This window comes from Bos indicus x Bos taurus, chromosome 12, assembly GCF_003369695.1.
Source record: "Bos indicus x Bos taurus breed Angus x Brahman F1 hybrid chromosome 12, Bos_hybrid_MaternalHap_v2.0, whole genome shotgun sequence".
Classification (NCBI taxonomy): Eukaryota; Metazoa; Chordata; class Mammalia; order Artiodactyla; family Bovidae; genus Bos; species Bos indicus x Bos taurus.
In genome coordinates this window covers 65,412,923-65,438,266 of record NC_040087.1, presented here as the reverse complement: position 1 = coordinate 65,438,266, position 25,344 = coordinate 65,412,923, and the positions used below count along the sequence as shown (strand labels likewise).

At 36.8% G+C, this 25,344-nt stretch overlaps 1 protein-coding gene across 4 annotated transcripts in view; it reads right to left on the bottom strand.

Annotated features, from left to right (window-relative positions):
- GPC5 (glypican 5) overlaps positions 1 to 25,344 on the bottom strand; it is a 1,580,781-nt gene that overhangs the window by 1,517,839 nt on the left and 37,598 nt on the right. For all 4 annotated transcript variants that reach the window (XM_027557795.1, XM_027557797.1, XM_027557798.1 and 1 more), the window contains exon 2: positions 21,375 to 21,536. In XM_027557795.1, coding sequence (XP_027413596.1) covers positions 21,375 to 21,536 — 162 coding nt within the window. The remainder of the gene's footprint in view (positions 1 to 21,374; positions 21,537 to 25,344) is intronic.

Here is a 25,344-nt window from a genome sequence, read left to right as displayed (position 1 = left end):
TCTGAATGTTGAGCTTTAAGCCAACTTTTTCACTCTCCTCTTTCACTTTCATCTAGTGTATCCAGGTTGGTACATGTATTTTTAAGATACATATACGGCATTGTGCTACATATCTTATTCTCTTTCTGCCCTTCTTTATTCTAACTTATGTTTTTAAAGTCTATTCCTTGTCACTAGTTATGTATCCAGTTGATTATTTCTCGTGATGCATACTATTCCATAATGCATTTTCTGTGCATTTTTCTTACTTTTCCCTCAAACACCCATACTGACTCAACTCCCAGATATTAAAAAAAAAACACTGCAATTATGTGTTTATGTGTCCCTAAGTGTCTAGTCAAGGCTATGGTTTTTCCAGTGGTCATGTACAGATGTGCGAGTTGGACTGTGAAGAAAGCTGAGCACCGAAGAATTGATGCTTTTGAACTGTGGTGTTGGAGAAGACTCTTGAGAGTCCCTTGGACTGCAAGGAGATCCAACCAGTCCATTCTGAAGGAGATCAGCCCTGGGATTTCTTTGGAAGGACTGATGCTAAAGCTGAAATTCCAATACTTTGGCCATCTCATGTGAAGAGTTTACTCATTGGAAAAGACTCTGATGCTGGGAGGAATTGGGGGCAGGAGGAGAAGGGGACCACAGAGGATGAGATGGCTGGATGGCATCACCGACTCAATGGACATGAGTTTGAGTAAACTCCAGGAGTTGGTGATGGACAGGGAGGCCTAGCATGCTGCGATTCCTGGGGTCGCAAAGAGTCGGACACGACTGAGTGACTGAACTGAACTGAACTGAAGTGTTATCTAAAAATTTTCCAATATATATAACCAGTAGAAGGATCAGAAAGAAGAAAAAGAGAGAGAGCACATATTTTTGCTGTGTTGTCAAACTGCACCAGTGTAGGCTGTTAAATATATTCTTAATTTGCATGCAAAATATATGATCCCATTACAATAACAAGTACACTAAATATATTGAGTAAGAGTTGCCAAATATATAGATAATTTAATTTAAACCTACTTTGAAGGTTTGTAATAAAAATAAATTAAGCAGCTGGCCTAGATCATCCTAAAGTACTGCCTTGAGACTACAACTAGAAAGTAAGCATATTAAAACCAGATTTTAAAAATCATAACATGAACAGGACATTTATTGTTCCTTTTTAAACCACTGGACACCTTTGTTCAGTCATCCAACCCTTTTCCTAAATCACACTTTCCAGAGATATAGTATCCATCTCTCTCCATATTGTCTTTCCTGAAATACAGAGAAAACCCTCTAAAATGTTTCCCAGACAAGCAATAATATTTCACATTTCTAGCAGGTAGGAAGTACAACTATCAAACTGCTACAAAGTTCTATGGAACAATAATTAGCAAACATTTGGACCAAAAGAGAAATTATCTTAATGAATAGTACCATCTAAGTTAGTTCAGTGAAGTTTTTTACCATATTCTCTGGCCACAAAAACCTTTCACATTGCTCTATAGACCATGCATTTATTTATGTATTCTATGCTTTTGTGAAAGAACCAATTTAAAGTTGGTGGCTCTATCTAAAAACTCACAAATGCATAATCTAAAGAAATGCCAAAGTAAACTACAAAATCCCTGAAAGTGGCTAGAATGAATCCTCTGATATAGAAATGCAAAGCCTTTCACATGTGAAGTTACTCTCTTCTGGAGAAAGATACTAAGAAGATTAAAGTTTTTGTTAAGCTACCAAATAGTTTTCCATGGACTCTGTCCCTTTGCATCAAATCTTAGATTTTGGTGTTCATATTAGTTTCTACTATAGTGAGAGTCAAAATACTACACTTTAATACCATTTAATGAAATTTGAAATTTAATTTGATTACCAGCCAGGTAGTGAAAAGAACTTGCCTTAAAGTATACAGTTGAGTTCATTTCAGTTGCTCAGTCATGTCCGACTCTTTGTGACCCCAGGAACCGCAACATGCCAGGCCTCTCTGTCCATCTCCAACTCCCGGAGTTCACCCAAACCCATGTTCATTGTGTCTGTGATGCCATCCAACCATCTCATCCTCTGTTGTCCACTTCTCCTCCTGCCCTCAATCTTTCCCATCATTAGGGTCTTTTCAAATGAGTCAGCTCTTCGCATCAGGTGGCTAAAGATTTGGAGTTTCAGCTTCAACATCAGTCCCTCCAATGAACACCCAGGACTGATGTCCTTTAGGATGGACTGGTTGGATCTCCTTGCAGTCCAAGGGACTCTCAAGAGTCTTCTCCAACACCACAGTTCAAAAGCATCAATTCTTCGGTGCTCAGCTTTCTTTATATTCCAACTCACATCCATACATGATCACTGGAAAAACCATAGCCTTGACAAGACAGAACTTTGTTGGCAAAGTAATGTCTCTGCTTTTGAATATGCTGTCTAGGTTGGTCATAACTTTCCTTCCAAGGAGTAAGTGTCTTTTAATTTCATGGCTGCAGTCACCATCTGCAGTGATTTTGGAGCCCCCAAAAATAAAGCCTGACACTGTTTTCCCATCTATTTGCCATGAAGTGATGGGACCAGATGCCATGATCTTCATTTTCTGAATGTTGAGCTTTAAGCCAACTTTTTCACTCTCCTCTTTCACTTTCATCAAGAGGCTTTTTAGTTCCTCTTCACTTTCTGCCATAAGGGTGGTGTCATCTGCATATCTGAGGTTCTTGATATTTCTCCCGACAATCTTGATTCAGCTTGTGCTTCATCCAGCCCAGCGTTTCTCATGATGTACTCTGCATGTAAGTTCAATAAGCATGGTGACAATATACAGCCTTGATGTACTCCTTTTCCTATTTGGAACCAGTCTGTTGTTGCATGTCCAGTTCTAACTGTTGCTTCCTGACCTGCATATAGGTTTCTCAAGAGGCAGGTCAGGTAGTCTGATATCCCAAAGAAAGGCAGTGCCAAATTTTGAAATTCTTCAAAATTCTTGAAGAATTTTCCACAGTTTACTGTGATCCACATGCCAAAGGCTTTGGCATAGTCAATAAAGCAGAAATAGATGTTTTTCTGGAACTCTCTTGCTTTTTCCATGATCCAGCAGATATTGGCAATTTGATCTCTGATTCCTCTGCCTTTTCTAAAACCAGCTTGAACACTGGGAAGTTCTTGGTTCACATATTGCTGAAGCCTGGCTTGGAGAATTTTGAGAATTACTTTACTAGTGTGTGAGATGAGTGCAATTGTGCGGTAGTTTGAGCATTCTTTGGCGCTGCCTTTCTTTTGGATTGGAATGAAAACTGACCTTTTCCAGTCCTGTGGCCACTGCTGAGTTTTCCAAATTTGTTGACATATTGAGTGCAGCACTTTCATGGCACTGTCTTTTAGGATTTGAAATAGCTCAACTGGAATTCCATCACTTCCACTAGCTTTGTTCATAGTGATGCTTCCTAAGGCCCAACTGACTTTACATTCCAGGACGTCCAGCTCTAGGTGAGTGTGAGTGATCATGATTACCTGGGTCATGAAGATCTTTTTTGTACAGTTCTTCTGTGTATTCTTGCCACCTCGTCTTAATATTTTCTGTTTGTATGGTCCATACCATACAAGTTAGGGTATTATCCTCTACAAGTTAAAGTGTACAAGTTATTATTCACCAAATAATTTCTCTCAATGACTTGTCTTTGCCAATGCAGAGAGCATGTTTGGCCATAACCCCATTCACTTGCAACCTAACTCTTGCAAAGCCCATCAGGCACAGATCCAAGGAGGGATACAAGAGTCTGGGTCATCAGAGCCCTTTTCCCTGGCCACTGAGGCATTTCTGATAATGTGCCCATTCACTTTATGCAATTTTTCCATTTACAGAAACTACATTAGACAATTTTTACCCTGTGATATTTTGCTTCCAATCACATATTGGGAAAAAAATATACACTATAAATAAAGGAAGAATAGCTAACATCTACTGAGTGCCTATTACATACCAGACATGATACTAGTTACTTTACAGGGATTACGATGACCAATTCACATTAACTGTAACCAAGAAGAAAGTACTTTTATCTTACTCTGCTGCTGCTACTGCTGCTAAGTTGCTTCAGTCATGCCCGACTCTGTGTGACCCCATAGACGGCAGCCCACCAGGCTCTGCTATCCCTGGGATTCTCCAGGCAACAACACTGGAGTGGGTTGCCATTTCCTTCTCCAATGCATGAAAGTGAAAAGTGAAAGTGAAGTCGCTCAGTCGTGTCTGACTCTTAGTGACCCCATGGACTGCAGGCCACCAGGCTCCTCCATCCACAGGATTTTCCAGGCAAGAGTACTAGAGTGGGGTGCCATCGCCTTCTCCGTTATCCTACTCTACAACAAAGGAAATGAAAGCCTAGATGCAGGTCTTAAGATAAGATTCCAGCCCAGGTTCTCCAATTCTAGAACCCTGTTCTAAAGGCTTACTCATATTGCCCATCTAAAAACAATAACATATGCTTTCCTACAACAAAGGCCAATGTTTATTCTGTTATAAAGTAGCTTCAATTTATTCCTATTTATGGGGAAAAAATGAATATGTTTCATAAGTTAGCATTCAAGTCAGGTTTATACCCTAAGGAGATGAAGCCAAAGAAATAGAACAAGAGGATAATACTCTTTAAGGTGCAAAAGTTCAATTATCTTTGTTTATACAAAAGTTAGCCTACAGGCAGAATTACTCTGGCATAAAAGAAGTACAGCATAGCTCTCCAACAATTACCCTTTATTTACTGTTACGACTTTCTGGATCCTGTGATGCCATTTCAAGCCCTTTGCCTCCTGCCTAAAAGCTATACCATATATATCCCATTTAATGCTAGATATATTTTATGCTAAAAGCATGAAGATATGCATGGATAATTTCCCATGATGAATAGCTACATTGAGGAATGGCTATAAAATTTAAGTCCTCTATTTGTCTGAAGAAAGAGAGGTATCTTATTTCCTATTATACCTTACCACCTTATTGATTAAATATTATGGATAATTGTCCAATATTTTAATCTTAATCTGCTCTTCTCCCAAGGCTATAAGGGAAGAAAAAAAGCTTAACTATTAACAACATTTCCACAGTTTTAATAAACTGCATTTTATAATTTACAATGAATTACTATATTATTTAAATTTTTAAATTAGATAATAATGCCAATTATATGAACTGAAAGTATTTTTTATTCAATAAAAGATGATACAATAAAAAGATGTTATTGAAATGATTGATAATTATTAATACTGTTTGGCAAACTAAAGTTAGTTCATTTTTATTTATATACAAATGTCAAATGTGTTCTCAGTGTTATAAAAATAACCACCAAGACTTAAAATTTGAGTCTTATGAGATTTAAGTTCATCATGGAACCTTACTTGCTAACTGAGTTATGGACAAATTAAATATTTTTACTTTCAATTTTATATAAACATGTTGTATCTTTTATAATTAAAATAAGTTTGAAATAAATTTTTTACATACAAGCTAATGATTTTGCCCATAATTACTATTATGCAACTTTATTCTACTTTGTTTCATTACACACTTTCTCTGGTCAATTCTCCAAGTTTTTTTTACAAATTCCATTTAAGTCAATTTTATTTGTGTGTTAGTCATTCCTTCATAATGCCTTTCACCTTAAATGAGAACAGTAAAGAATATGTCTGCAATGCAGGAGACCCAGGTTTGATCCCTGATCAGGAAGATTCCCTGGAAAAGGAAATGGCAACCCACCCCAGTATTCTTCTCTGGAGAATTCCAAGGACAGAGGAGCCTGGTGGGCTACAGTCCCTGGGGTCACAAAGAGTCAGAAACAACTAAGCTACTAACACTTTCACTCACTTTTCAAATACTGATAAGAGGTTTCATTGTACAGAACCGTGAGTTATTCTATCAAAACAATTTTATTTTCATACTTAGATATATGTAAGAAACAGCATCCCTCCCACTTTACAGAGCTTGGCCACAGGAAGGAGTTGGACATTGCCTGGCTCTTTCAGATTATTCTTCTTCTAACCTTGTGTCGAAGATTAGCCTCCTCCAATATGTTTATGGCGTGGATTGTGGTGATAAGTTTCACAGATGTACACTCACCTCTAAATGCATCAAGTTTTAAACATAAAATACATTGATTTGTTGGTCAATCATACCTCAATACAGTGGTTTTATTAACCTCCACCAAATAATCAACCACCATCCCTGCTACACCCAACAGCATCTTTCTTCTACTGAGAAATTTAGAACCAGGTGGCAATTTGTCTCTGACTCCAGCTCTACCAACACAGATTCCAAAGTCAGGCTGTGTGGAAACCCATCCTTCAGCCTCAGTGTCTTCAGCTCACCTCCGTACATGCAGGTCTTCACCTCACAAACACACCCTTGGTGTATTTTACCACAGTCAGTCCCTTTTCTTGTCCTCATTCTTTTTCCTGTTACACCCTGGACCCACCGATACTCATTCTATATCCAGAATCTGACCACTTCCCACGCCACCTCTTCTGAACTACATAATCATCTCTTAAGTGGGCTTCTACATCTACCCTAGCCCCATGACAGGTCCTTTAGGAATTAGATAGAGGCTTTTTGTTTTGCTTTGTTTTGTTCGTTAAATCAAGCCATCAGTTCAGTTCAGTTCAGTCGCTCAGTCGTGTCCGACTCCTTGCGACCCCACGAATCGCAGCACACCAGGCCTCCGAGTTCACTCAGACTCATGTGCATCGAGTCAGTGATGCCATCCAGCCATCTCATCCTCTGCCATCCCCTTCTCCTCTTGCCCCCAATTCCTCACAGCATCAGGGTCTTTTCCAATGAGTCAACTCTTCGCATGAGGTGGCCAAAGTACTGGAGTTTCAGCTTCAGCATCATTCCTTCCATTCTATAGTTTAAAACTCCTGTTTCAGGGAATTTCACTAGTGGTCCAGTGGCTAAGACTCTGAGCTCCCAGTGCAGGGGGCTCAGGTTCCATCCCTAGTCAGGGAACTAGATCCTAAATGCCACAAGGAAAACCCAGCACAGCCAAATAACTAAATAAACTTAAAAACAAAAAACCTCCTATTTCAGAAGAAAAGCCTAAGAGACCCCACATGAAGGTAGGAGCCCTCTGTTGTCTTTCCAATCTCCCCCACTTCGCCCATTGTGCTCCAGCCAAAAGTAGCCTCCCTATAGCTATTCCTGTGACATTCCAGGCACCCACTCTCCTATCTTTGGGTTATTTGTTTTGCAAAGAATGTTTTCCTACCGGACATCCACAGAACCAACACATACACATACATGCACTTTCCTCAAATCTTTGTTCAAATGACAACCTTTCCTTGACTATCCAGTTTAAAACTGTGACCCTTCCAGTCCCCTTTCCCCTGATCCATACTGTATTATCTCAAAGCATTTAACACATTCTAACATAGCTGGGACTTCCCTGGTGGCTTAGAAGGTAAAGAATCTGCCTCCAATGCAGGACAACTAGGTTGGATCCCTGGGTTGGGAAGATCCCCTGAAAAAGAAAGCGGTTATCCACTCCAGTATTCTTGCCTGGAGAATTCCATGGACAGAGGAGCCTGGCGGCTATATTGTGTTTGCTTATTTACTGAAATGCAGAGTGTGAGATGGGACTCTTTTGTTCATTTTCTGAGACATACCAAGCACTGAGAACTAAACTAAACTGAGGGGTTGCCTCAGGAATATTTGTGAGAAAATGAATGAATCTCCTAAAACCCATGCTTAATCATGCATCAGCACTTCTCTATTGGAACCTCATCCATAAGCAAGAACTAAAAAGGGCTAAAACACAGCCACACCATCATGCATAGTGATTTTACTATTATTAATAATTAGTTGTCTCCAATGTTACCCTGGAAAGGTCACTTTTCATTCCAATCCCAAAGAAAGGCAATGCCAAAGAATGTTCAAACCACCACACAATTACCCTCATCTCACACTCCAGCAAAATAATGCTCAAAATTCTCCAAGCCAGGCTTCAACAGTACATGAACCAAGAACTTTCAGATGTTCAAGTGGGGATTACAAAAGGCAGAGGAACCAAAGATCAAACTGCCAACATCTGCTGGATCACAGAAAAATCAAGAGAGATCCAGAAAAACATCTATTTCTGTTTTATTGACTATGCCAAAGCCTTTTACTGTGTGGATCACAACAAACTGGAAAATTCCTCAAGAGATGGGAATACCAGACCACCTCACCTGCCTCCTGAGAAAGCTACATGCAGGTCAAGAAACAACAGTTAGAACCGAACATGGAACAATGGACTGGTTCAAAATTGGAAAAGGAAAACATGAAGGCTGTATATTGTCACCTGACTTATTTAACTTATATAGAGAGTACATCATGTAAAATGCCGGGCTGGATGAAGCATAAGCTGGAAACAAGATTGCCAGGAGAAATACCAATAACCTCAGATATGCAGATGACACCACCCTTATGGCAGAAAGCGAAGAGGAACTGAAAGGGCCAAGGGATAGAGGAGAGTGAAAAAGCTGGCCTAAAACTCAACATTCAAAAAATGAAGATCATGGCATCTGGTCCCATCACTTTATGGCAAATAGATGGGGAAACAATGGAAACAGTGACAGACTTTATTTTTCTGGGCTCCAAAATCACTGCAGATGGTGACTGCAGCCATGAAATTAAAAGATGCTTACTCCTTAGAAGAAAAGCTATGACCAACCTAGACAGCATATTAAAAAGCAAAGACATTACTTTGCCAACAAAGGTCCATCTAGTTGATGGTTTTTCCACTAGCCATGTATGGATGTGAGAGTTGGACTATAAAGAGAGCTGAGCACCAAAGAATTGATGCTATTGAACTGTGGTGCTGGAGAAGACTCTTGAGAATCCTTGGACTGCAAGGAGATCAAACCAGTCAATCCTAAAGGGAACCAGTCCTGAATATTCACTGGAAGGACTGATACTGAAGCTGAAACTCCAATACTTTGGCCACCTGATTGCGAAGAACTGACTCATTGGAAAAGACCCTGATGCTGGGAAAGATTGAAGGCAGGAGGAAAAGGAAATGACAGAGGATGAGGTGGTTGGATGGCATCACCGACTCATTGGACATGAGTTTGAATGAGCTTCGGGAGTTGATGATGGACAGGGTAGCCTGGCATGCTGCAGTCCATCAGGTGACAAGGAGTTGGACAAGACTGAGTGACTGAACTGAATGCTAGCCTTAAAACTGAATTTTGGTTCATTTTCTTTCCCATTTGCCATCACAACTATTCGAAACTTCACCATCATACACATACTTTCTCTTCCATTTCACCCCATCCCCTAGACTCAAGAGGGTTCACTGTCCCAAAGCACATTGCTGCTGAAGGTGATCACCCCCAACTTGGATCTCAACCAATAAAGCAGAGGAAGAACAATATGTTTTCATGTGGCACATGCCACACAACAACCATGTTGTCGTTGTTCAGTGGCCCAGTCATGTCAGACTCTTCGCAACCTCATGGACTGCAGCACGTCAGGCCTCCCTGTCCCTCACTATCTCCCAGAGTTTGCCCAAGACAACAACCATGGTCACATACAAATTAATACTTCATGATAAATTACTACTTATGAGGTAGTATGTAAAATGTGAAAACACATACATTATTGAGTTTTAAAATAATTCCTTTCATATTTAATGATGCCAATATTTTATCTTTGAATATAAAAAAATAATAATTTAGGGCTTCCCTGCAGATGACACTACCCTTATGGTAGAAAGTGAAGAGGAACTAAAAAGCCTCCTGATGAAAGTGAAAGAGGAGAGTGAAAAAGTTGGCTTAAAGCTCAACATTCAGAAAATGAAGATCATGGCATCTAGTCCCATCAATCCATGGGAAATAGATGAGGAAACAGTGGAAACAGTGTCAGACTTTATTTTTTGGGCTCCAAAATCACTGTGGATGGTGATTGCAGCCATGAAATTACAAAACGCTTACTCCTTGGAAGGAAAGTTATGACCAACCTAGACAGCATATTCAAAAGCAGAGACATTACTTTGCCAACAAAGGTCCGTCTAGTGAAGGCTATGGTTTTTCCAGTGGTCATGTATGGATGTGAGAGTTGGACTATGAAGAAAGCTGAGCACCGAAGAATTGATGCTTTTGAACTGTGGTGTTGGAGAAGACTCTTGAGAGTCCCTTGGACTGCAAGGAGATCCAACCAGTCCATCCTAAAGGAGATCCGTCCTGGGTGTTCACTGGAAGGACTAATGCTGAGGCTGAAACTCCAATACTTTGGCCACCTGATGAGAAGAGTAGACTCAATGGAAAAGACCCTGATGCTGGGAGGGATTGGGGGCAGGAGGAGAAGGGGATGACAGAGGATGAGATGGCTGGATGGCATCACCGACACGATGCACGAGTTTGGGTGAACTCCAGGAGTTGGTGATGACAGGGAAGCCGGCATGCTGTGATTCACTCTCGCAAAGAGTCGGACACGATTGAGCAACTGAACTGAACTGGTAGCTCAACTGGTAAAAAATCCAATTGCAATGCAGGATACCCTGGTTTGATTCCTGGGTTGGGAAGAACCCCTGGAGAAGGGAACGGCAACCCACTCCAGTATTCTTGCCTGGAGTATCCCCATGGACAGAGGAGCCTGGCAAGCTACAGCCCATGGTGTCACAAAGATTCAGACATGACTGAACAACAGAGCACATAGAAATAATATAAATAAATTGATCATTAAATCATAGCATAATCCAACTTAGATAAAATTTTGTAGGGCCTTAAAATACATTGGATATTTAATAGAGACAAGTCACCCTCCATAAAACTAAATATGTTGACTCAAAAACAGCTATTAATAAAATGACCTATCCAAAGAGCTAGTAAGTGCATCAGGATATATTTCAACAAAATTTGTTAACAAAATTTATAATCAGTAAAAACATACAACGAAATTATTACTTTTACTATGGACTGTAAGGAGATCCAACCGGTCCATTCTAAAGGAGATCAGTCCTGGGTGTTCATTGGAAGGACTGATGTTGAAGCTGAAACTCTATTACTTTGGCCACCTGATGCAAAGAGCTAACTCATTTGAAAAATCCCTGATGCTGGGAAAGATTGAAGGCAGGAGGAGAAGGGGACGACAGAGGATGAGATGGTTAGATGGAATCACTGACTCAATGGACATGGATTTGGGTGGACTTCAGGAGTTGGTGATGGACAGGGAGGCCTGGTGTGCTGCAGTTCATGAGGTTGCAAAGAGTCGGACACAACTGAGCAATTGAACTGAACTATAATTTGTTTTTCACAAAATAAATTTACATATATCCAATTGATCCCTCAATCTTTATCTTTCTACCAGCCTTTTATAAACAAGAAAATATTAACACTTTTTACTGCTAGAAATATTAATTCTAAGACACATATTGATAATATATATTAGCTGACATGATCAAAAATCCATATTCAGATGTGAAGTGCACAAAGCTAACCTGGACAAGGGAAAGTATGGATTTCACTTTTTTATAGCAGGTACATTTTGTATTGCATTATCAATATAATGAAAAAGTTTGTTCATGGAGTAAAAGGTTTTTAAAAGAATTCATAAATATTACATTACAAAGTGATTGTCAACCACATATTAGTGACATCATAAGCTTCCCTTGAAGTTTACTGTCATACAACATTTAGGAAAATGTGATATTAATACAGCCCATTTTTTTTCTTTATTTATTTGCTGCTGCTGCTAAGTCGTGTCTATAAGCAAAATGAGATAACTTGTTTACAGAAAACATATTCTGGATCTTCCAAAAATTCCTGATTAACTTAATAGCCTATTATTACTTCTGAAAATAAACATCTCTAAGATAAATGAGCTCTGTTTCAAAAGTAGTTAATAATTGTTTATCTCTTTCCATAGAATATTAATGTTCTCAACATTTTTAAAAATATAAAATAGGGTCAATTTAAATACTAGGGGGAAAAAAGATTATATACCTTGTCAGCACTTTAAAAAAGGTCACTGTACTTTGTATGAATGTAGGGTTTAGAAAATTCATTGTTCCTAAAACATCTAATGGAAAATAGAATAACTAACCAATTCTAAGTTTAGAGAATAGAATGGTGTCTAACATGGGCAGGAGGGTAGGAGAAATGATACTGGTCAAAGAGCACAAACTTCCAGTTATAAAATGAGTAAGTTCTGGGGATATAATGAACATCATTGTGATTGGTTAACAACACTGTAATATATACTTGAAAGCTACTAAAAACGTAGATCTTACATGCTCTTACTATAAAAAATGACATGATGGAGGTATTACTTCTCCCGTGGTAACTATACTGCAATACATTAGAGTGTCAAACCAATGCACTGTACATGTTAAATTTACACAATGTCAATCATACCTCAATAAAGCTGGGGAAATTTCTAAAATAAAAAGATAAAAGGTTTTTTTTTTAACTAAAAAAAAAAAAGGACTTCTTTTAAATGGACCCTCAGAGACATGTTACGGTTACTATTTCTAGGTTCATATAATAAATGTAAGGAACCAGAAGACCCCTAATCTCACCATTTGAGAAGACCTGAGTATCACACAAGGAAGTGGAAGATGCGAGGGCCAAAGAGAAGAAGGGTGGTAACTTCATGGACTGATGGTGGAGGGAGGGCTGAAAAACACTTGCAAATATAGGAATCAGTGTTCAATTTTGAAATTATTTGTGATTTTTAGATTTTTATCTTCTTTAATCACCATCTCATAAAATTTATTTTATACATACAACTTAGGTTTATATATGTACATGTATGTGTGTGTCTATGGAAGTGGTAATTAAGAAAAAATTTTCATACTGAATTAATATGATAGAAAAGAGACACAAAAACAAATGAAAAAAAGCAGGGAAACAAAGTCAGGAAACCGCCTGAAAATCATGAAAATGTGCGGAAAACTTCTGAAGAGTTTGGATTTCCCTAGAACTGGAAAGAAATCTGAATTATTTAAGCTAAACCTTTAAGAAGTGGCATTCCTAGCTGACATCTGTACCTAGGAAAAAATTTTAATATATACAAAAACACTCACAAAATGATACATAGCCTCTAAGTGTGTATACAGGTTCACAAGATAAATTCATACAAGAAAATAAAGAATACACCAAATAAAGAAGTATTTTTGAAAAGATATTCAGATACTCTTGTCATTAGGGAATTGCACATTTTGAAAACAAGATACCATTTCTCATCAAATTTTATTCTAAAATTTGCAAACTAGTACAGCCACTATGGAGAACAGTGTGGAGATTCCTTAAAAAACTAGAAATAGAACTGCCTTATGACCCAGCAATCCCACTACTGGGCATACACACTGAGGAAAACAGAATTGAAAGAGACACGTGTACCCCAATGTTCATCGCAGCACTGTTTATAATAGCCAGGACATGGAAGCAACCTAGATGTCCATCAGCAGACGAATGGATAAGAAAGCTATGGTACATATACACAATGGAGTATTACTCAGCCATTAAAAAGAATACATTTGAATCAGTTCTAATGAGGTGGATGAAACTGGAGCCTATTATACAGAGTGAAGTAAGCCAGAAAGAAAAACACCAATACAGTATACTAACGCATATATATGGAATTTAGAAAGATGGTAACAATAACCCTGTATATGAGACAGCAAAAAAGACACTGACGTATAGAACAGTCTTTTGGACTCTGTGGGAGAGGGAGAGGGAGAGATGATTTGGGAGAATGGCATTGAAATATGTATAATATCATGTATGAAACGAGTCGCCAGTCCAGGTTCGATACACGATACTGGTTGCTTGGGGCTGGTGCACTGGGATGACCCAGAGGGATGGTATGGGGAGGGAGGAGGGAGGAGGGTTCAGGATGGGGAACACGTGTATGCCTGTGGAGGATTCATTTTGATATATGGCAGAACCAATACATATTGTAAAGTTTAAAAATAAAATAAAATTTTAAAAAAAAGATTAAAAAAAAATAATAAAAATTAAAAAAAAAGAAACTAGAGAATACAAGAAGGTACTTGAGGTACAAAAGTTTGTAAGTTGGTTTATCACTTATTTCTTCTTTGAAATGTAGAATAGTTCAATTTTTTAATCTGGTCCTAAGCACACAGTAAATATGAAAGCATTTTGTAAATTCAAAGTGTTAACACAAAACTGTTAGGATCATTTCATTATGAGAGAAGCTGAGCAAGTAGAAGATTTTATGGGAGTTAATTCTCTTTTACAATATAGTTATTAAACAGAAAATGTCAATGTAAAAATTCCCAGACTGCAAACAAATACAACATTTTTTTTTTTTTTACAAATACAACTTTTAAGAAAAATATCTTCAGCAACAATCAAAATCAGTTGCTAACACCTCATGGTTTTATTCATTATTTTCTATATCAACATGATCAATATGGCAAATACACATGAAAAGGCCTGACAAAAACGGACAATCAGATTAATTTTGTAGAAATAGCAGAATCAAAAAACTGTATTCTGGGCAGCAGTTTTTGTAACAGCAAAACAATCGAGACCTAAGAGAAAGAGTCATTTTACACTGCTCCTCTTTTTAATTGTGAAAATAAATGTATATTCATTAAAAATAAATGAATAAATAAAATTCTTTTACATGTATAAAAAATATTTTTAGAATTTGATCCAGCAACCCCACTGCTGGGCATACACATTGAGGAAACCAGAAGGGAAAGAGACACGTGTACCCCAATGTTCATCGCAGCACTGTTTATAATAGCCAAGACATGGAAGCAACCTAGATGTCCATCAGCAGATGAATGGATAAGAAAGCTGTGGTACATATACACAATGGAGTATTACTCAGCCATTAAAAAGAATACATTTGAATCAGTTCTAATGAGGTGGATGAAACTGGAGCCTATTATACAGAGTGAAGTAAGCCAGAAGGAAAAACATAAATACAGTATACTAACGCATATGTATGGAATTTAGAAAGATGGTAACAATAACCCGGTGTACGAGACAGCAAAAGAGACACTGATGTATAGAACAGTCTTAGGGACTCTGTGGGAGAGGGAGAGGGTGGGAAGATTTGGGAGAATGGCAATGAAACATGTAAAATATCATGTAGGAAACGAGTTGCCAGTCCAGGTTCGATGCACGATGCTGGATGCTTGGGGCTGGTGCACTGGGACGGCCCAGAGGGATGGTATGGGGAGGGAGGAGGGAGGAGGGTTCGGGATGGGGAACACATGTATACCTGTGGTGGATTCATTTTGATATTTGGCAAAACTAATACAATTATGTAAAGTTTAAAAATAAAATAAAATTAGAAAAAAAAAATTCGGACAATAATTTCTGAATTATTGGAAAGAGTTGGGAAGGATGCAGAATAAAGACAAAGCACACCAACTACCTGTGGGAGTTTAAACTGGTTCAGCTCCTTAGAAGAGTAATTCTATAATATCAGGTCAGGTTGACAAGGTCACAGCCTATAAGCCACAATTTCACTTCTATATATACACTCTAAAGAAACACGTGCCCTTGAAGACATGAACAAGAAGGTTCACTGCAGCACCACCAGTGCAAATATAAGTTGGGAATTATTGAAATGTCCATCACAGGGAGGGTGAATAAAGCCACATATCTACAGATAGTAATTTTATAAATCAATTAATATGTATGAATAAGAAATAGAGGGACAGATAAATCTCAAAAACATAGCTAGTTGTAACCTCCCACACATCCTGGTCTTTACTCAATACACAGTAACCATTTAAGAACTATCTGTTGTGATCCCTTATACAAAAGTAAGATTAAACTAATATGAAGATAACAAAATGATAAAAATGTCAATTCATCTTCCAGGCAATAAATGTACAGTTCTCACATTAAAAAGATTTAATGAATGTGTTTCATATAAAATCAAGAAAGAATTGTTTAGCCTATTATGAGCAGGTTACTGTTGTTTCTAGGTAAGATTATCATAGCAATAGGTTATATGACCATAACCTTCATCAGTTAGAATTAAAAAAACTAAAAGTTAACTTCTTAAAATTAAAAAAAGAATTCTGGCCCAGTAAACCTGATCTTAGTTCTACACTTCAAATTTTTTCCCACAATCGATAATGCTTCACGCAAAGCAAGCCAATGCTTCATGCAATTTCCAGCTGAAAACTAATTTAAGGTCTTGCAACTTTTATCTACAATATATGAAAATTAGTCATTTTCATAATTAATAGAAGCTTGCTCACAGATTCAAAAGAAACAATTTTTAACATTTCAGAGATACAGGACAGTTAGATAAAGACCAATTGCATTGGTAGCTGCTGTGTGAGATAACATACTAAACCATGCACTGCTTCAAAAGAAAAGGAAAAATACAATCACATTCAGAATATGCTATCAACAGAAATATTATAACGTGCTCCTTCTTAGTTTCTTCTGGGGTTTTTCTGGGGGACAGGGAGGGCATGCCACACAGCTTGTGAGATCTTGAACCCTGGCCCTCAGCAGTGAAAATGTAGAGTCCTAACCACTGGATTGCCAAGGAATTCCCTCCTTCCTAGTTTATAAAATCAGTAAACAGACGTTGGCAGATCAGAAGTCCGAATGAGCCAATAAAAGCAAGAAGAGACTGAAAATCTGGGCAAGGTACAATCCAATCCCCTGGCAGTGCTGGCACTTAGTAGGTGCTCAAGAGGGATCTTAAATGCATGAAGGGAAGGGAAGGATGAAGGGGGAGAAGAAGAGATGAAATCTTTCATTTTATTTCAGAACCATTTTCCTGCTAAGCATCATTCATTCATTCATTTATTCATATATTGATGCAGTTCATTTAATTACATTACCTGAGTCCCTGCTCTAGGTTCCAGAAAAAGAGAAAAGCCAACATATTTCCTCAACACTGCCAGCCCAAGGCCACCTGTTCTCTTACCCTTGGGATGTTGATCAGATAATTCTCAGTGTTAGAAATAGCATCTTTCCTATATCCTTGTACACAATGTTCTTCCAAGGAATAATTTTAAATAGTATCACCTCTGCAAAGCATAGTAGAAGTGAATATAATAAGAATAATGTACTTCAGGCTTACTACTGTAACATTTATACAAATGTACTCATCTCATATATTAAGATAGTCAAATATTCACTATATCCTGTGCCTTTGACTGTATATATATGGATACATACATATATTTTACACTAGTTTTACAATGGCCATACACTAGCTATACATCTCACAGTAGCTAATACCTGTTAGTGTAAAAGGGGAAAATACATGAATTATATTCACATTCTCATTCTTAAGTTACTTGCTTTTTAAACAAAGATATTTAATTTTGACATATTCCAATATTTCATTGAAAATAGGAATGTAATTTTAATAAAAGTCCTAAATCTAACATCTCAACCCAAGAGGACAAGCTTATCAATCTTTCAAGTACTTTTAATCAAGAAATGAAAATATACTTAGCCCAGAGAACGAAATCTACAAAAATGTTAACTCTTTCTTATTTATCACATAGTCTTTTGTGATAATGCACACTTTTTAAATGCTATATATAAAACTAGAAACTTCCAGAGTAAAGATTTAGTGTACACCATAAATTTTAGAAATATGTGAGCTTTTTGAAGATGAGAGGAATAGGAAAAGCTCTATCTCCAAGGGAAAGTTAAAACTTTTTAAACTTATCTTCCCAATGTTTCAACAAAACATAAGCTTCCAACAGTGTTCTTCCAAATATGCCTTCATTGTATTTTTGAAAAATTATGCTGAAATTTTTATATTGTTTTAAATTAAAAAAAAAACTAAGCCTTTTTCTCTTATTTGAGCTGTGATTTAAAACCTGACAAATTTGAAAGCTGATAGGAGTTGCTTTTCTACAGTAAATGACATATTCTCTGTCAAGTTCTTTTATTTCTTCATGAGTCACACCATACTTTAGCATATAAATAAATAAAACATTTATGAAAATATTTCCAAAATATTTTTAAAGCAGGCAATCCCACACTCATAAAACAGCTGAAGGGAAACAAATTCGTGCACATTATTTCAGGCTGCCCTGCTTTATTCATGAACATTATTAAGCCCCGGAAAATAAAGAACAGTTATTGTCTGCACTGTGACGGAGCCAGCAATCTCTTTGCAAACAGGACCACTAATTTATGAACAGCAACAGATACAAGGAAACCCACTTGTTCCTTTCATCTTGTAAAACGCCACAGGCTACGTGAATAAGGACCTTTAGCATATAGTGAAGCCCCAGGTCATAATTATGGACCCTTCCAAAAACATATTTTTGTTTGCCTGCTTTAAAGGAAACCTATAACAAATACCATTAGATTCCTTAAATGAAAAAAGAAGTGTTATCCCAGTAAGGATTCCAACCCACTGATAATATATTCCACCCCACTGGTAATATATGAACTTCCAGTGCTGAATTCCAGAAGTGAGTGTGGACTATACACTGGAATAATCTTACATCTTCTGAGATCAGTGGCTGGCAGTTTCCTCACTTCTGAGCAACGCCAATCTCCCAGCCTTTATCTCACTGTCATGTGGGGCTCACTACATCCATGGACACAAGTGATTATCCCGATTGATGATATACAAAGGCTTGTTTCAAAAACACGCAATCAAGATAATAAAAAATAAATTTTAAATTAAAATGTTTTCTGAAAACTGGGGAAAAAAAAAAATGCTTCCGTGGAACCCCAAGAGATCCATGAGAGAAGGGACCATACTACACTCCAATCCAAAGTCTTTTATAACATACATAACGGCTAAAAAAAAAAAAAGGGTAATATTATTGAAGTAGGAAATATACATGAAATGTTTAAAAAATTAAACGACCAAAACGTAGCACATCTACTTACATGATTTAAGAAGTAAATTGAGAGTAATTTGCTCTCAAGTCAAGTAAGTTTCCCAACAAAATGTACTGGCTTGTTTCTTCTTAAGAAAAAAAAAGGGGGGGGCTGATTTGTTTGCAGATATTTTCATTACACAGAAACTAGACAGAGGGCATTTTACTTATTGATAAAGTGTCTTGTTTGGTTCTAATATAGCAAATGTGATCTCTCAAAATGCTTATTTAGGTTTTTTTTATGGAACTAAGCCTATAGCTACTTATTCTATTCATTAAATTAAAAGCAGGTATTCTTCCTGTAAGAGAATTTGTTCCAGTAAAGTTAGTCTTTAGGCAAAATTCTTCTAAATCTGCCTTGCCTTCTCATGATTCTTAAATAAAACTGACGTGTCACAAAGGGAGAACATGAAAATCTATTACAACAAATCATATTTAAGAAAGACCCATTCTTTTTCACTTTTATAATTGATATTTTAAAAAACAGCAAAACTCACCCTAGTAAAAATACAGGTATAATTTACTAAACAGAAAAAATTTTTAAGTTGTACATAATATTACCAGACACTCCAGTAGAGACAATCTTATGTCATTATACTACTGATAAAAGTGAAAGTATTAGTCACCCATTCACGTCCAACTCTGTCCACCAGGCTCCTCTGTCCATGGAATTATCCAGGCAAGAATACTGGAGTACGGTGTATTCCCTTCCCCAGGGGCTCTTCCCGACCCAGGGCTTGAACCCAGGTCTCCTGCATTGCAGGCAGATTCTTTACCATCTGAGCCACCCAGGACACTTTCACACCAAAAGTTTTCAGCAACCCAAACCCATGTTAAAAGTCTAAATACTCCAGGTTTTGTATTTTTCTCAATCTTTTGAATTCAATGCACTCTATCTTCATCAATTTATCCAACAATATGTGAAAAGTTTGTTAGAGTATATTTGAAGACAGAAGAAAATGTTCAGCTACCATTCACTGAGTCCCTACATGTTAATACCTGCTGGCACTTTCTTTCACCTGTATGGTTAACACTGTTATCCAAAAAAGTAGGTTTGATTTATCATGGTCTTCTTTGACCATATCTTCTAACTTGGAATGATTTAGTTTTGACGTTAAATGATAGATTATAATGAGCTTCAAGAAATCATAATGAAGCTTCACTGTTCAAAAATCTTTAATGACTCTCTCAAACTCAAATTGATGTTTTAAGTCTTCTTCCACGTGAGTCCGACTTAACTCTTTTCAAGCGTATGGTCCACAATTCTCATCCACAGCTCCCCTACTCTGGTAATGCTGATCTATTCACTGAGCCTTTTATCTCTAAAATGTGTTTTCCATATCATACACACTATCATTTTCATAAGAAAAAATCATTACATCACTTTCAGTGGATGGTTAATATCTTCTAGTTCAGCTAATTCAAGTCACAAACCTTTGCTTAAAATGCATATCAATATATTTTCCTCCAACAATTTCTCATGAACAAATTCCATAATAGAAATGAGGCTTTTTTCTAAGACATATAAAAATATTACTAGATTAAAACATCTTAAAATCTGACATTTCAATGTTTCTATTTTTAAAAAATCATCAATTCATCAGGAATTACATTTTAACTCAACTTAAATTTTGTCCTGATTTATTATATTCACTTTATTTGATAAGTAGAGTTTTAAAAATTAATTGGCTTTGTGATTTAGTTCTGTATGTAAACAAAGCACGAACTATTTAAACAGATTGACATTAATACTCTTATAAAAAAGGAATACCAACAGAAGTTATATTTTGTGTTGAACAAAAGCAATAAATTTGTTTGAGAGCAGTGTAATCTAAATATTTTCATTCTAGTCATATACAGAATAGCTAATGCTTTATAAAACAAAAAATAAACTATTTTATTATAGTAAAAAGTAATTTTACAGACAAGATGATTAAAACAATAAAAAGATCATATATTTGCCAATGTGTGTTATAATTTTATAACCCATTAATTTTATTTCTCAGCACATTGTTTGAATTAAGGTTGCATTCTGATCGTAGATGATTCTTAAACATCAAACTAATATTTCCTATTTTACTATTTCTCACACTTGTCTACACTTTGACATATCACAATGATGTTCCTAGAAAAGCCACATGAGGAGGTAGAGGAAAAGTTAGGAAAATATTTCTCAAAATTATATTTTTGAAAATGAATCTATAATTACTCAGTTAAAAGCAATGGGATTTTGTTTTATAGACTATTTTCATAAAATCTCATATGTATGTCTGTTCATACTGAAGTAAACCATGGGTCAGAATACTGGGGGATCTGGCCGAAACCCCAGAAAGGCATATATTTCACTGACAAAACAGACTCCCTACTCCAACTCAATTTATAAGCCTGATGATGACCTCAGAGACAAGCCATGAAAGTTAGTGGTGGTCTAGTTGCTATCAAGGTTAGAATAAAACTAAAATTTCATTTTATACCAGTATAATACACAAAGACAAAGAAGTACACCTAGATAAATTTACCAGGATAATAACAACAGGTAAATTACATAGCAAGATTTGTCCTCAGTTTCAGAAATCAAGATATATTTACCTTGAAAGGCAGCTGCATTTCGAGATATCAAAAACTTCAATGTAGAGCTGGATGTCTGAAGTACCTGCTGCATATCCTGGCGAGCCACGACTTGGTATCTCTCCTCCATCTTCCTGGTGCAACATGAAGGTTTTTTGGCTGTGCAAACCTGAAGATCAGGCCCTGCAATACACAGAATATTTTTCAGAACAATTACTTATTCATTTAGCAACATTACATGTTATGTATCAACCGTTAATGATCAGCACTGCATGTAACAGGTTCATGTTCTGGATACCTTCCAGCAAAATGACACCAGTGGGGTGACACCAACCTAAGGATACACTGGATCCCACAGCAAGCTGTGTCAGGAACTGGCTCTAACACCAGCAGGCAAAAACACAAACATGTGGAGGCTAAAAGATACACTGCTAAACAACCAATGGATCACTAGAAAAATCAAAGAAGAAATAATTTTTTCAAAAACCTAGAGATAAATGAAAATGAAAACGCGACAATCTAAAAATCTACAGGATGCAGCAGAAGAAATTCTAAGAGGAAGTTTATAGCAATACAAACTTACCTAATGAAATAAACAAACAAAAAAGAACCTCAAAAGAATAACCTAAACTTACACTTAAAGGAACTAGAAAAATAAGAACAACAACAAAACAATGTTAGAAGAAGGAAAGAAATCATAAAGATCAGAGAAGAAATAGATGAAACAGAGAATTTGGGGGGAAAAAAAACAGAAAAGATCAATTAAACTAAAAGCTGATTCTTTGAAACAAAATTGATAATCCAGATGCCAGACTCACCCAGGGGAAAAGTAAGAGGGCCGAAATCAACAAAACTAGAAATGAAACAGAAGTTACAATTGACACCACAGACATATAAAGGGTCTTAAGAGATTACCACAAAGAATTATAGCTCAGTATCATGGAAAAAGCAAGAGAGTTCCAGAAAAACATCTATTTCTGCTTGATTGACTATGCCAAAGCCTTTGACTGTGTGGATCACAATAAACTGTGGAAAATTCTTCAAGAGATGGGAATACCAGACTACCTGACCTGCCTTTTGAGAAACCTATATGCAGGTCAGGAAGCAACAGTTAGAACTGGACATGGAACAACAGACTGGTTCCAAATAGGAAAAGGAGTACGTCAAGGCTGTATATTGTCACCCTGCTTATTGAACTTATATGCAGAGTACATCATGAGAAACGCTGGGCTGGAAGAAGCACAAGCTGGAATCAAGATTGCCAGGAGAAATATCAATCACCTCAGATATGCAGATGACACCACCCTTATGGCAAAAAGTGAAGAGGAACTCAAAAGCCTCTTGATGAAAGTGAAAGTGGAGAGTGAAAAAGTTGGCTTAAAGCTCAACATTCAGAAAACAAAGATCATGGCATCTGGCCCCATCACTTCATGGCAAATAGATGGGGAAACAGTGTCAGGCTTTATTTTTGGGGGCTCTGAAATCACTGCATATGGTGACTGCAGCCATGAAATTAAAAGACGCTTAATCCTTGGAAGGAAAGTTATGACCAACCTAGATAACATATTCAAAAGCAGAGACATTACTTTGCCAACAAAGTCCATCTAGTCAAGGCTGTTTTTCCAGTGCTCATGTATGGATATGAGAGTTGGACTGTGAAGAAAGCTGAGAGTTGAAGAATTGATGCTTTTGAACTGTGGTGTTGGAGAAGGCTCTTGAGAGTCCCTTGGACTGCAAGGAGATCCAACCAGTCCATCCTAAAGGAGATCAGTTCTAGGTGTTCATTGGAAGGACTGATACTAAAGCTGAAACTCCAATACTTTGGCCACCTCATGCGAAGAGTTTACTCATTGGAAAAGACTCTGATGCTGGGAGGGATTGGGGGCAGGATGAGAAGGGGATCACAGAGGATGAGATGGTTGGATGGCATTACCAACTCGATGGACATTAGTTTGAGTGAACTCCGGGAGTTGGTGATGGACACGGATGCCTGGTGTGCTGTGATTCATGGGGTCGCAAAGAGTCAGACACAACTGAGCAACTGAATTGAACTACCTAAAAGAAGTGGACATGGGACTTCCCCAGTGGTCCAGTGGTTAAGACTCTGTGCTTCCAATGTAGGAGTGCAGGTTCAATTACTGGTTGGAGAACTAAGATCCCATATGCCTTATGACCAAAAATAAAAATAAATAAATAAAAGAAGTGGACAAATTTCTATAAATACACAATCTTCTAAGACTGGACCAGAAAGAAACAGAAAATATTAGCAGACTAACTACCAGTAATGAAATTGAATCAGTAATTAAAAAAACAAAACCAACAACAACAAACAAAAGTCCAAGACAAGATGGCTTCACAGGTGAACTCTACCAAACATTTAGAGGAGAATTAACAACTATCCTTCTCAAACTATTCCAAAATATTACAGAAGAAGGAAGTTTCAGAGCTCATTCTACAAACCAAGCATCACATTGATATCAAAATCAGACAAAAATATCACAAAAAGAAAATTATAGGCCAAAATCATTGATGAAAATAGAAAATCCTCAACAAAATATTAGCAAACCAAATTTTCAACACTGTATTTAAAAACTCATGATGCATGGATAGTTCAATATCCTCAACCAATCAGTCAGTGTGATACCCCACACTAACAAATTGAAGAATAAAAACTGTGTGATCATACCAATAGATACAGAAAAAGCTTCTGACAAAATTCAACATTCATTTATGATTTAAAAACAAATCTAGAAAGTGGGCAGAGAGGGAACACACTTCAACATAATAAAAGCCATATATGACAGACCCACAGCTAACATAAGATTCAATGGTGAAAACCTGAAATCATTTCCTCTAAGATCTGGTACAAGAAAAGAATACCCTCTTACCACTTTTATTCAACACAGTTTTTTAAGTCTAGCCACTGCACTCAAGCAAGAAAAAGAAACAAAAGGAATCCAAATTGGAAAGGAAGAAGTAAAACTATCACTTTGCCAATGACATGATTCTACACATATAAGATCCTCAAGACATCATCAAAAACTACTAGAGCTCATCAACAAATTAAGTATACAAAATTAAAATACAGAAATCTGTTGCCTTTCTATATACTAACAATGAACTATCAGGAAGATAAATTTGGCAATCTCATTTACAGTTAGATCTGAAAGAATAAAATATCTAGGAATAAACCTACTTAAAGAGATAAAAGAGCTGTACTCAGAAAACTGTAAGACTAATGAAAGAAACTGAAGACAACATAATATACAGAAAGATACACCATGTTCATGGATTAGGAGAATTAATATTGTTAAAATGATCATACTTCCTGAGGCTATCTACAGATTTAATGCAATCCCTATAAAAATACCAAGAGCATTTTTCACAGAACTAGAACAAATTATTTTAAAATTTTCATGGAAATATAAAAGTCCCCAAATGCCATATGAAGTTCTTAGAGTCACCAAAATCATAGAGATGGAAAGTAGAATGGTAGTTGGCTAGGGCAGGGCAGAGGAAGGAGATTGCGGAGTTAATGTTTAATGGGGATAGAATTCCAATTTTGCAAGATACAAGTAATACTGGAGGGATATGGTAACAATGGTTATACAACATAAATGTATTTAGTACTGCCAAACTAGGCACTATAAAATGGTTAAGATGGTACATTTTATATTTTACCACAACAGAAAAAAATCAGAAACAATTTTTGATTATTTATATCAAAAATATGATATATGATTAACAACTCTTATCCTGGATAGAAAACCAAGGCACGCATATTTATCCATAGCAGGCAAGCTAGAGAATACAGAACAGTACAAGGTATGCATAAAAAGGAATGAATTTGAGTCAGTTCCAGTGAGGGAGAGGAACCTAGAATCTGTTATACAGAAATGAAGTAAGTCAGGAAGAAAAAAAAAAATATCATATATTAACACATATATATATGGGGTTCTCTGATGGCTCAGATGGTAAAGAATCTGCCTGC